General features: G+C 41.0%; 1 protein-coding gene across 3 annotated transcripts in view; it reads right to left on the bottom strand.

Moving 5' to 3' along the window:
• AQR (aquarius intron-binding spliceosomal factor) overlaps positions 1-14004 on the bottom strand; it is a 2539865-nt gene that overhangs the window by 656590 nt on the left and 1869271 nt on the right. For all 3 annotated transcript variants that reach the window (XM_044073871.1, XM_044073874.1, XM_044073872.1), the window contains one exon: positions 6831-7040. In XM_044073871.1, coding sequence (XP_043929806.1) covers positions 6831-7040 — 210 coding nt within the window. The remainder of the gene's footprint in view (positions 1-6830; positions 7041-14004) is intronic.

Below are 14004 nucleotides of genomic sequence, written 5' to 3'. Positions count from 1 at the left end.
GTTTAAGCAATCCAATAACATGTTGCTGATACTTTAACATATGAAACTGACAGTTTAAAGCCCTAATGGCCAAGGTTGCAGAAGTGTAAACCTTCTTACCCCATCTATCCACCGCCCTGGAGTCTCTATCAGAAGGGGTAGGATTTTTAGCAGTAGAAGCCTTAATGCCCTTGGGCCCCTGTAAAATAGTCTCTGGATCCACAACAGGATTTTTAAAAAGGAACTTGTGTGACTCAGGGACCCTGTAGTATCAGTCAGGTTTTCTGGGAGCAGAAGTCAAGGAATCAGGGGCCAAAGTAGATTCCAAAAAAGCATCAACAACAATGTCTAGTACAGGAGGAATAGCTAAAGGCCTATGCTAAGGCAGGAGTAAGAAATCCCTGAGCCTCTTTTTTGAATCAGAAAAATCCTGGCTTTCCCAGTGGAAATGCTCCCTTAGAGTATGTAAGGTTTCACCAAAAGAAAAATCCTCTGGAGGGGAAGCAGAGGGAATACAGTCCTCTGCATCAGAATCTTCATAAGTAGACAAGGGCAAATCCAGATCATCAGAAGAATTAGAAAAAACAGAATCCTGGTCAACTTCAGTCCTAGATCTCTTAAAAGGGGGGGGGGGGTTGGCTACCCCCGATTAGAGTTATTAGGTCTTCAGCCATTCTTACCACTTGTTTTTTAGGCCTACAGGCCTGGGCGTCGATTTTTTAGGCATGGTTCAGGATTTAGGCCTAAGAGAAGGAGACGTTGGTTTAATATGCAAGTCCGTAGGCCTGAATACACCCTCAGAAGCCGGTGCCTGCACAGTGGCTCCAGACCCATCCAAGGTAGAGACATCCGCGGGTTCCATAGTTGAAGTACCTTGTGGCATAATGGACTCGAATGGGTCTCAGTAGAGGCCTGTGAATCAGAAGTAGCGGGTATCAGGGGCTGCGAAAGCACCTCACTGAGTACCGACGAACTGGCGACTGGCTTAGGAGAAGCTTCGGCAGTTTTGGACCTTGGCGGCCTGTCTCTGTCTTTATCTTTGCGTTTTTTAGGAATCCCGGTAGTCGGATGGCTAACCGACAACATTTCTGGATAATTAAACCGAGAACCGAAATATTTAGAGGTGACAATATACCGATGACAGATAGTGCGCTGATTAAATAAAGCACAAAACCGACAGCAAGGTACGTCGTGGTCAGGGCCTAGGCAAGGAGTACAGTACGAATGAAAGTCTTTATGAGGTATTCGCTTTCCACAAGTAATGCAATTATTAACTTTTACTGACATCGGTAAGGAGCAAGAAAAAGTTTCCCCACCGGGATACTTAGCTTTAGTTGAAGACTTCAGTTCTGAAACTTGTAAATGAAAATTACAGGAGTCGGCCGACTGGCACTTGTGAACTGCTTCTGCTTCGGGCACTGCATGGCAAGAAAGACTGATGTAATGGCATCGGCTGCATGTTTTATACCCCTGACGTCATGGAAGAAGGGACAGCAACCGACGCAGGACCCAAGACTTTGTTAATCAGGCCGACTGAGGGCTACCTGCAAGAAGATAACCCAAATGTAATGACTGCAACAGTGAAACACGAAGAACATATGCAAAACTATGGACAGAATAATCATGGATATCCTAAATGATGATACAGGTAACCTACAAACACGAGACCCAAATCTGTCTGGGTTTGCCAAAGACAGGTCTTGCCTACTTAGCCTGGTGAACTTCTTTGAGAAGGGCACCCAAACAATGGATGAGTGAAAAATGGTGCATACTGCTTACCTCAACCTGGCCAAGGCATCTGACACAATACCTGACTTGGGCAATGTAGAAAAACTCACTAAACTAGGTATAAACCTCTACATCACCCACTGGATAGCCAGCCGGCTTACAGATAGGACTGAAGAAATTAGAATAGGGTAGTCTTCCACCACAAAAAGGCTGGTCACTAGTTGGGTAACTCAGGGCTCAGTGATGGGTCTGTTCCTGTTTGGCATCTATTCTCAGATGTCAAGGCTAACATAGAGGGCAGATGATTGCAAACTGGCAGCAGTCACTGAATCCCCCAAGCCATAAATATCCTCGATAAAGTCCTAAAGCCAACTAATAATGGGTGCCAGAGTCATGGTCTGAAGCTCAATGTCAAAAATTGCATTAAAGTCATCTTTCGGAAAAATAGTCACCCTAGCAAACTACTACAGTGACAATATACCCTACTCTGTAGTCAGGATTTGAGAATGCATGTAGACAGTGATTTGGAATTTGACCATCATGTGCCTACTGTAGTGAGGAAATCATTCTATAACACTGGTGCAAAACATTTTTGTGGGGAAGGCCATTACACGAATTCTTAATGCATCTGCTGGCCACCTCAAAACATAGTAAGTCGTTATGAGTTAACAATAGGTACAGCCAGATTTCTGACAGGCCAGGTTGGGACAAAAAGAAAAGGTCTTTCACACTAAGTGAAGAACAAAAAAAAAAAAAAAAAAAAAAAAAAATTTTATTAATACGTACATTGCAGTTCTGCATTAAACACAAGTCCGTGTTTGACGATTTTTGATTGGCCCATATGCTGGTATATGAGCCAATCAAAATAATCGCACAGCGGACCCTCTTCTGTTCAATGTGGAACATCAGGCAGTTTAACATTAAACAGAAGTAGCTCAGTTTTGTAATGTTTTTGATTGGCTTGCATACAGGCCAATCAAAAAAAAAGTGGAGTCTGTTTCGCTGGGATTTTAACCGGCAGTGCAGGACTCAGGATCGAGCTGCTGATCCCGGGACAGTCCCGCTCAAACAGGGACATCTAGCAACCCTGGGTACAGATGACTGGCATTTTTACTTAAGACAGCAGTCATGGAATTGCCTGTTTTCTACATCAACTTTGCATTTAACTTTATTCTGGCTTGCAGCCATGACTTATTACAAACCTTTGCATAAAGTTACTACTGTTTACAGACTATAAGTTATAAACAAAAAAGAATAGTTACTTCCGTGGCTAAAATTAGAAGTGTGTGCAACTGCAGTCAATTAGGTAAGTAAGCACATGCTGTAAAGTTTGCAAGACTGGAGTAAGGCATAGTATTTTTTCACTTTTTTAAAAAAATGTTTTGGTTACTCTCTGGGTGCCGGTTGGCGTTGCGTGGAGGGCCAGATTTGGCCCCCAGGACAGACGTTGTGCACCACTGTTCTATACTGTACCACTTATAAGCAGGGTTATGTCATCTAGGTCCAAACATGTTGTCATTTCATTGTACTCTGCTCTTATAAGACCAATCATAGGGTATAATATCCTCTTCGGTACATACCTGGCCAGGCACATGCAACAACTGGAACATCCTCAGAGATTCTTAACTAAAAGGAATAATATTCACCAGTTGCTTCTTATTTTTAAAAAATGTTTTCTGTTCTATACTGTACCACTTATAAGCAGGGTTATGTCATCTAGGTCCAAACATGTTGTCATTTCATTGTACTCTGCTCTTATAAGACCAATCATAGGGTATAATATCCTCTTCGGTACATACCTGGCCAGGCACATGCAACAACTGGAACATCCTCAGAGATTCTTAACTAAAAGGAATAATAATAATAACAATAATAATATTATTATTAATAATAATAAAATAGTGAGGAAAACTAGTATTATGTGGACTGCTTCAAAGTCTTTTCCTTATACTGTCTCCTACAGACTACTGAGAGGTGATTTATGATTGGCCTAAAAGCATCTTCAGATTCAGTCCAAATGGAACTGCTGCACAGTGTAAAACAAATAGCATCAGGAACATCTGATCCAGGGACCGAAACCTTGCCCACAACATAAAAAGGACATGCTGGAAGGGCAGGTATTTCTCTCAGTGGCTGCCCCTTCTCTGGAATAGGCTTCTTATCTATGTGAAACAGAGTTCTTCCCTGCACTTATTCAAGCGAAATTTATATCAGTGAATGGGGAACCATAAATATACCCCTAGTCTGGCACCTATGTCTCTGCTAGAGACAGGAAGCTTGTAAATGCTTGGTCACCCATGTCCAAGTATATATACCTCCACAAAACCCTTGAGAGCAAACACCTATCCAGTTTTATTGGGAAGAATGTCTAGCCTTAAAAGGGCCCCTTAGGTTCAAAGCCAGTATTATACTGTGATACTATAGTAGGGTCAAGCTGGTGGGGGGGGGGGTCGAACAGGATGAAGCGATGAGGAGTCAGCTCTCCAATTCAGGGGGATGATTTGAGGAATTCTGCTGCCTGTCTAGCAGGCCAACCTCTATAAATGGGGGGGGGGGCACCAAAGTCCTGTATTTGGTGGGTGTATGCATCACCCACTAGGCACAGTATCATCATTATTACAAAAGGTGCTCTAGCAGTCATGAACCGTGAAGGGCTGACGTAATAATGGTGAGGCTTTGTTTCTCATCTGCAACTCCCCCATCTATCTATAGGTAGACATCCTAAGGCAACATGGGGCTCACACCAACAAAGGGTCACATCTAGGATTGTCTGGAAAGGTGCAGATGGGGGATTCAAAGCTATGAAGATGCCTAAACTGGGAAGTAGCCAGCTGCTAAGAAGGGGTCAGGTGAGGAGAGGGCGAAGATGGAAAAAAAAATCCTGCAACTTTCCACTCAATCTGGAAGCAAACAGATTTGAATCGGGAAGACAGCAGACATGAAGCAGATTTTGGATCACAGAATTCAGAAGTTCCTACTCTTTTGCTTGTGAAAGGCAGAAGCTCAGAAAGTGTACTGTCACATTCTTCTAATTAGGAAACTGGTGCAGCACCAACTCAAACTATTCTCTATCATGTAGGTCCATAACGTCAAGGCCTCCAGCACATTGGGAATGATCTCTTACTTCCTCTGCTCATTTATGTATTACATAACTAGTTATTAGTCTAACGATTTCACGAACACAGCAGGAAAAAAACAAACAACTTTGAAAATCCCTCAGTCAGACTAGCAGATAAGTGGCTCATGCTGCCAGAGGAACTGTGAAACATACTTTAAGATTGTGTGAAGAAAGGGAGTGATACAGCTACAGTGTGATAGTTGGAGAAAAATATGCAAGCCATTCAAGTGAGTCTTATAAGGGGGTAATGGTGACAAAAACGTTTCACTGAATATCAGCATTTAAAGAAAAGGAAAACCCTTGTAAAATGTTGCAGGATGTCATCAAACCATTCACACTTTCAGCAGAGCTTCAATAGCAGTTGTTAAGCACTACATTAGTTTGATCACATCTTGTTGCATGTTACTGGGATTCTCGGTGTACTCATAACTCTGTCATTGTTAATGCTTACTTTGAATTTCATACGAAATTCTGCTTACTTGTTAAACATGCAGGAGTCATGCTTAAAAAGGGTTTCCTTGACCAGCCTACTCACCTCTTCAACAGACACATAGATACTAAGTGAAGTTTTTATTACTTGACTTTCTTTTGCTGCAGCATCTATGAATATCTAGAAGGAGTGCTGTAGTAATCTGCAGCTGAAGGAGACAACCTTTTCTTTCTGTGTCCACTAAGACAGGCAGTCAGGAGAGGGGAATCATTTGAAGTCAGAAAAGTTCCTGGATAGCCTAGTTGCCAGAAAGTGGACACCTGGCTAGAGTGAACAGCTGCTACCTTCAAGCAAAAAGAATATTTGCTCATTAGAAGGCTTACAGATTAAAATCTGTTTTGCAGTACCTACAGTCTAAAAGGTTAAACTGTTTTTTTTACTCTTAACAGGGAAGGCGCTGTCCATCGTGATGAAGAATGAACAATTACCAGGTATAGCTATGCTGTCACTCTAGTGGTTGGTAAATGAATGAATGAATGTTCATGCTGAGATGGGCACTCATTCGTTATAGTTTAGCTGACAGAAAGGTGTGGACAACTCTGTGGGTTACAGTTTCTTCCACTCTGCTATCATGCTGTTGTACAGACAGTCAGCGTTGGGGTTGCAGATGTCTGAGGTGGCAAAGTTAGTCTGAGCCAACTGGAACACCAGAAACACTGGTACTGAAGTCATGCCAGTTGTGAGAATGTTACTGGGTGAAAGATTTCTTCAGTAGTGTTCAATGTAAGCTGCAAGCTGAAGTGGCTACGGTTAGCAGAGAAGATGTTGAGAATGGAAAAGTAAGTTTCAACAGGTTTTGACATCCTACAGTTTCCCTATACTATGGTTTCACTACACTGTTGTGTCAAACCAGTGTTAAAATATTCCAGTTCAACTTTTCCTTAGTGATCTTTTACCAACTATAAACATAACCAGTACAGACCCAAAGGCAGGGTCTCCGTCTATTTTGTCTGCAGTCTGCTTTTGGCAATTGACTCAGATCGTTGCTAGGGTTGGTCAGGGGACTAGAATGACACAGCCAGTGGTTAGCTCTCTTATTCCAGGGGAGGGATCAGGGAAACAGCTGTCTGTATGACCTCTGGTGGAGAGTAAGAGCCTGGGAGTCAGCTGGGGGAGTTGCCTACCATATGGAATAACTTTTGTTTCGAGCCATATCACTCTGGATAGTGTTGTCATGAGACAGTAAAAAAAAGCTTGTTTCAGTTTGTGGCATGATCTAACATGAAATTCATATATAGTACTGAGTGATTTACATCTCATTCAAGAGAATCATCTGAAAGGTTGTGTGACTCCTTTGAATGACTTTATATACACTAGCATACAACATTTACTATGATAGACAATCCAAATGGTTAATACACTAAGGCCAATGGTACAGAAAACCCTGTTGTCCATACTAAACAACAGCCCACTGTAAGTGACAGCCCCATAGCCATGCTGATGCTACAGCCAAGCAACCTAGTCCTTCTGAACTCTAAGCAAGAGTCAGACTACAGAAAATATATTATACCTTACCTCAAGCTGAGTAAATATTTTCTTAATGTGTCGAAAACAGCCCTCAGCAATTTCCATATCTTCTTCCAATGACTGACCTTTAAAAATGGGTTGAGGTGCATTTGCAAAATACTTGTGGAAAGGAAAGAACTCTGAAACTGCTGTAATATCAACTGTCTTTCCACCTTTAGGCCGTACTTTGCTAAGGTACTGTTCCCATCGAGACATAACCTGAAGAGAAAGCAAATAAATATGAGTTCCAAAGTACATTACTAGGCTCTAAAGACAGCATTTCTTAGTGTTTCATGAAAACAGTGTTAAAACATGTGCATTTTAAATACACAGGATAGTAAACTGAAAGAGTCTATATTAGAATCTCAAAAGGACTAAACCGCAAATGCTCATATTTGCGAAAACGGAAAACATCTAACTCCTTATTGTGGGGGGCTTTGCCCCCCCCCCCAACTATATATTCCAACTCCGAGATCGCACCACAGTGAGGAAAGGGCAAATATACCAATCTCCACTGTACCGTGATCCCAAAAGACCCCTTCGATGTCCGCCGTTTTCACTCATATTAGCGTTCGCGGTTTAGTCCTTTTGAGATTCTAATATAGACCCAACTGAAATCGATCAATTTTTAGTTATTAAAGACACAAGCCCACAGCACTGAAAAGTAAATAATACTAAATAAAATAAATATAATAAATAGATATATATTCTTACTGTTCCGGTTACCTACAAGGACGATGTTCCATGATGGGGATTATGGCTGAGTATATTCCTTCCATCAATCAGTATCTAGCATTTTTTCCTTAGGTTTCCATGCTTGTGAAAAGGTTTGAGCCTCTGATAATGCATTCTATTATGTCACGAGACTATGCAACCGCGTTCATCCTCCACACTTACTCATCTCCTTGCCACTAGCAAAGAGCTGAATGTAAATCAAGAATGACGATGATCTGGTTCATTGATTAAGATACCTTCCCTCAAAGACCTGAGGACTGAGCTTCAGTTCTCAACAAGGTCTGTGTGGGTTTCTCCAGCCTCAACAACCCCCAACCTCCACCCCCCCCCCCCAAAAAAAAAAATTCTGACTGAGCAATTGTTCTAATGCATCCATATATACTGCATTTAGTCTTGCTGTTGTGAACCAGGTCCAAGTCATGACTGGAAAGGGTAACAGAAAGAACAGTTCACTTACCAATTAATAAACAAATACTGTAAACAGTATAGTTGTGTAAGACACTTTCCATAACAGCAGATCTCGGATAAACATCACTGTAAAAGTAAACCATATTTTGCATATGCCCATATTTGTTCTTTGCTTCCCAGACAAATTATTCATATACTGTACACTTATTCCTTTATCAGCCAGTATTTATTAACATCCTCTGAAACCTTAGCTGGTATTTAAGTGTGCTTATACACCAAGCATTTCTAGAAGCTTTATTGCTGTCCTGAAGCCCTTTCTGGTTCTCACAAGGAGCTGTATTTGTTGCATACCATTACCCAAGCATGTAATCTTGAGAGATAATGCCTCTCACCAATGTGTCAGAGACCAGGAAGAACCAGATGGCTTTGAAGTTCATCAGCCTTATGCACAAGACAGAGGCCAATGGGAGGGTCAATAATAACAAGAATACTCAAGAGATACAAGATTGTTCTACCATTCTCCTCCCCTCCCCCCTTGCTTTACTGCCTTTGTTTGTCCCTGCTGCCTCTCAAAGACTGCTCTTTCTCAACTACTTTTCTTTGCTTAAACTGTTGTACCCTGGTCTACCTTCTACAGAAAGGCCACTGAATTGTTATGTAGGGGATGGGATACTGAAAAGACGTTTTCACTGACTGCATCTTTTTTTTTACTTTCTTTTCCAAGCATTTAAAAAACCTCTTGGGAGGGTGACTGAAAGACCAGATCCTTAACCACACGTGCATCCAGAAATTGCTCTTAGTTGCCATCCTGTCCAGGTATGCCTTCTAAGGGCTGTCACAGTGGCTGTTTCAGGCATCTGCAGCATCATAACCACAGTTTTATATAATTTATGCCTACTATAAAACTGGTCAAGGTGAGCATGTTCAATTTTCCTTTAGGTTTTTGTTCAGGACATACAAAACCATATCTTCAATCTGTGTGAGGATTTCCTCTTGGTTCCTCATTGTATGTGCTGAAGAATAAATTGGGCTGAATGTTAAAATGGCAGAGTTATACACCTTCTTGCCAAATAGTCCATCATTCTACTTTCCATATCATTAGAAAACATATGGAGACCTAGCTCTACCTTTTTTTTTTAAAGCACCTTTGATGAATTAACACTTGTGAGGCAGGCAAACTTATTTTTACATAAAAGTAATCAAACCAGATTAATAATTCACACTTACACACATTATAGGATACATAACAGTATATATGATGTGTAATCTAAGCGACATTACATAAATTATTCAATTCCTCTTTTCTCTTAAACATCATTCCTCCTCTAAAACATTCTTCTGCAGGTATTGTTACCACAGAGACATAGATCTAGCTTTGATCCTCAGACAGCGTTTAGAGAGACAGCCACTGGGTCTGCCACAGGGTGTTTGCAGAGGTACTTACATTCTTCTTCTTGCTCTTTATGGTATCTGCTTTCTCTGAGGCTGGGAACATGGATTCAGAGTGCCAATTAAAAAGTGTCATCTAATCCTGGAAGAACAGTGAGTATCACCAGGGATCTATGCTCTTAAAAGCTCAGCAAACTGGAGCACCTTTTCTTGAAATGTGATATATTTTTGGAGCCAAACTTAAAAGAACTGTCACATTAGGTTCATAGTGTTGCCAAAGAACAGGTCTTCTGGAAGGCAACCCTGCTGACTAAAGCAAAGCCTTAGCTAACTTCGAAATAATTTTTCAAAAAGACCCTCCATCATCTTTTAAAATCCTACAGATAATCAACAATACTTGCAACTCAGGTTAAGTGTCAGGTTAAGTGTCAGAAATTTCTGAGGGACGTTGTAACTAAATGGGCACCTGGAAGCAACCATATCACTGTCGCATCTCAGTAACTCTCTTGAAGGCCTGCAAAGTAGCAGCCAAACTATTAAACCTACTCTGTGCCTCCAGAGATCTCACACTTTCTAATGTATGCAGTTTAATTTTATCCACAAGTTTTTATAACTAAATAGGTTCATAGGTAGGTACTCACAGCCGGCCTTAGGCATAGGCCAACTAGGCGGCTGCCTAGGGCACCACTGTAGCAGGGGCACTTTTCCAGTATTTATTTGGTGTAGGTAGACTTGGATGGGGGCACCTGGGTGGTGTGGGGGGGCGCCGTGGAGCCCTTTTGCCTAGAGCACCAGCTGACCTAAGGCCGCTGCTGTAGGTACTAGGCTATTGGCCTAGGGCCTATATAAACCTAGCCAAAAAGGTACCCTGGCTTTCGCCACCCAAGAAAATTATTTTCCTGTGCCCCTGTCGAGCAGAGCCACAGAAGTGATCCTTGGGATGAATTTCCTATCTCCCATCCAATCATCAAGATTTTTTTTGAAGAGTGCTAATGAGGAGCTTTGTTTGATATAGATAGGTAGTTTGTTCCAGAGTATGGGAAGTCTCTGGGACAGGAATCTATCCCTCCAGCATGTTCTGTTTATTGTTGTGACAAGGTTTAGGTCCCTAGAGCATGTAGCTGCGTAGTAGTATTACTGCTTCAAACAAGCCACATTCTTTCTGAATTTGCTTTAAAATGGAATATATTCATATAGAGCCATACAGGCTAAAAAATGTAATACTCCAAGAAATTAACTACATCACATGTACACTTTTTGCAATACTTGTAGCCTTGAATTTTATCAAGTAGTAAAGTTACAAGCATTCTCATCACACATTAATAAAAATCACACAAAATGCCAAGATTTATCTTATATTTGCTGTATAAATCCTATCTAAACCTGCCAGCATTTTCTAAAGCTGATACCTGTGAAAACAGACGCAGGCTATTAGCTTTTAAAAATCCTGGAAAGTATCAAAGTGATGGGAATGTCACTCTGAATCTGGGACCTTTATCATTTTCAGCATCAGTTATCTGGAGATGATGGATCCCCTGTAGGTGAAATGAAAAGGTCTCCCATAAAATGCACTGTCTCCACAAAAAAAGATGACTTCTGAAGGGGAACCCAAAGACTGCAAAGTCCATTATCAGACTCCTGAGAAGATGGAGCATCTGAATCATGTTCAAGCTGTCCTCCTCGTTGAAAGAGTTGTGGCGGGCTCATTTTCCATTTCTTTTTATCATCTCAAGCATTCACACCTACATGTGAAGGTTTGTTTGTTCTATGCCAAGGTGAATGTTGGTATTTAGTAAGGGAGGTGAGGCATCAGTGGAAGAAGTAGGACAGGAGTAACCAAACATCTTCTTCACAGCTTTCGAACTAATAAAATAAACTGTCAGCTGGGCCCAGAACAGGAGGCAACAGGCATATTAGTCACCCAGTCCAAAGGAGTAAAGGGAGCCATAAGAAACTCAAATAAACTCCTCAAATGCAGAAACATACTGGCAAGACGAAGGATCATTATCAGAACTGTCAGAATGGCAAAAAAAAAAAAAAATCAGGCATAAAGAATGTCAACACTTATTAAGTCAATAAATTATACCATGGTGTGTATTGTGAGTGCTCATCTGTTCCCAAGTGTGGCAACTTTAAGAAAATTGCATCAGAATAAACTCAATCATAGGGCCCATAAGGAGTCCTCAGTGTTAGATTACTGTATGCAGTAAGATCTAAATCCACAAACCAGAATAGGAAATGAAAATAAATAACAACAATGATATTCCCTGTGAACCAGAACACACAGTCCCTTTTCAGGGGTGACCTGGGAGGAATGTCTGATTAAGTGACTTGCTCAAGGTCACAAAGCAGGCCGGGCTGAGGGAATCAAACCCTGCAGCACGTGAATTACAGTTCAACTACCAGAATAACACCAGGTACAAGCAAACTATAGGCATAGCTATTTTCAAGACACCTGCTTCTTTGTGTTGATGAAGTGGGACCTGAGTTATGACCCACTTCACAATTTATATCACTATAAGAGTGAACTTAGCCAAGAGTTCTCTGCATACACAGACACTTGTTACATCAATGTGGGGCAGTCAAAATATGTTATTAGTATGACTGCAGACGTGAATCATGCTTTGCAAGTGTGGTATTTTATATCAGTAGATATCAACATAGCTAAACTAGGGTATATAAAATAGAACTAAATCCCATTTTACTTTATAAATCATGCCTTAAGCTTTCCTTTACATGAAATAAGAATTGCCACATTCTGCATATTACTCTGTCACATGCAAATTATCTGATTTAAATTTAGAGTGCTGTTTTTGTTGGTTTACCTAAACTTCAGCCCATAATTTCAAAGCCCTTCTAAAGTACTTTGATTTCATACTTTGCTCAGTATATCACTTTGCACAAATTAGCAATATATGTATAGATCAGCATATACCAATGATGGTAACACACTACTTTACACGGGGCAACACTTTGCAACAAGATGGGTTAGATAAGAAAGGGGTACATCTCCACAAAGTTGGGCAGACACCTTTGTATCTCTAATGGGCATATCAACACCAGAGCATCATCTGCCATGCAGCAGAAGATGGCTCACATGGCATGACATGGAAGAGGGATAAAAATCCTGACAGCAGAACCAGTGACAAAAATGTTATGATCTACCTTCACTTTCATTAAAAGAACAATCTAGTCTGCCAGTATGAGTGGTCTGGTGGTTTCAGGTATTGGGTAGGGAGAATGAGACAGGGAAGACATTAAGGAGATGGCCATAGAATAACAGCTGAAAATCTGTCTGCCACAGTGCAAAATGAAAGCAGACAAGTTGTCTTCATGCTTTCTTTTTTTCTGTTCTTTTTCTTTTTTTCAAATTAATCCACTGCAGGACTGGGCTCTTGCATGCAAAGAAAACTTGCTAAATGTTGCTTACACTTTTTGTGGTTGGTAGGTATTTGTTTTTCTTTTTTACTGCCCTACGTTTCTCTGGACTGAACTGCAATCCATGACAAAGAAGTTATGTAATCACCATAACGTTCCATGTGAGTTGTTCATCTCGCCTTCATTCTTACAGATGGGTTCAGAGCTGATTCTTGGCTCCGTGTCAGCCTACTACAAAGCTCGAGGTCTTCAGACAGCTCGAGGCCAAGTCCCTAGCCCACGATGCACCTTGAGTTACCTCAGATCTTGTTTGCTGCCTCTAACAATACCATATGCCATTCTATCACTTTTTTAGGTAAAGAAAACATAGAAAGATAGAGCAACCATGATAAAACTAGTATCTCTGTCCTCAAAACACCCTGGAGGGGGTAGGAGGGTGGGAAGTAAGAATGAAGGCGAGATGAACAACTCACTGGGAACGTTATGGTGAGTACATAACATCTTTATCTCGCCATTCATTCTTACAGATGGGTAGCGTCCCAAGCACTATCTTTCTCGGGTGTCCCACGGGAGTATATTTTTCAGGACAGTAGAACCAAAGGAGGCCCTGTCCCTGGAGGCCCTATCAACTTTGTAATGAGTGATAAAGGTATGAGGTCTTGACCAAGTGGCTGCTGCACAAATATTGTCTTATAGGAAGTCTAGCAGAAAAAGCAGAGGATGTGGACGCTGCTCTAGTAGAATGAGCCTTAATTTTGTGTTGTAAAGGTAAATTGGCAGCTGAATAAGTGAAAGTGATGCAATCAGATAACCATTTAGATAGTGTTTTTGCCACTGGCATACCTTTCCTAGAATCTGAAAAGGAAACAAAAAGTTGTTCTGATCTTCTGAACTCTTTGATTCTATCTAGGTAAAATCTGAGCTGTCTATGAACATCAAGCTTGTGCAGCATATACTCTAAGTTTTTGGTGTGTTTGGGGAAAAACACTGGTAAATCTATGATTTGGTTAAGGTTAGCTTCAGTACAAACTTTAGGTAAGAATGAAGGATTTGTCAGCATGAAAAAACAAATAAGGAGGTTTTATGGACAAGGCCCGTAGCTCTCATGCTCTACGGGCAGACGTGATGGCTACTAAAAAGATAGTCTTCCAAGACAAAAATTTCAAATGACATGATGAAGCCGGCTTGAAAGGTGGGAGAATAATGCATGAAAGCATAAAATTTAGGTTCCATGGGGTATAAGGGGATTTCACTGGTGATATGAGGTGGAAGG

The sequence above is a fragment of the Protopterus annectens genome, chromosome 6.part0 (assembly GCF_019279795.1).
Source record: "Protopterus annectens isolate FY-2018-M chromosome 6.part0, PAN1.0, whole genome shotgun sequence".
NCBI classification, from domain to species: Eukaryota; Metazoa; Chordata; order Ceratodontiformes; family Protopteridae; genus Protopterus; species Protopterus annectens.
The sequence above is the reverse complement of the archived record's forward strand: the minus strand, read 5'-3'. Positions and strand labels throughout refer to the sequence as shown.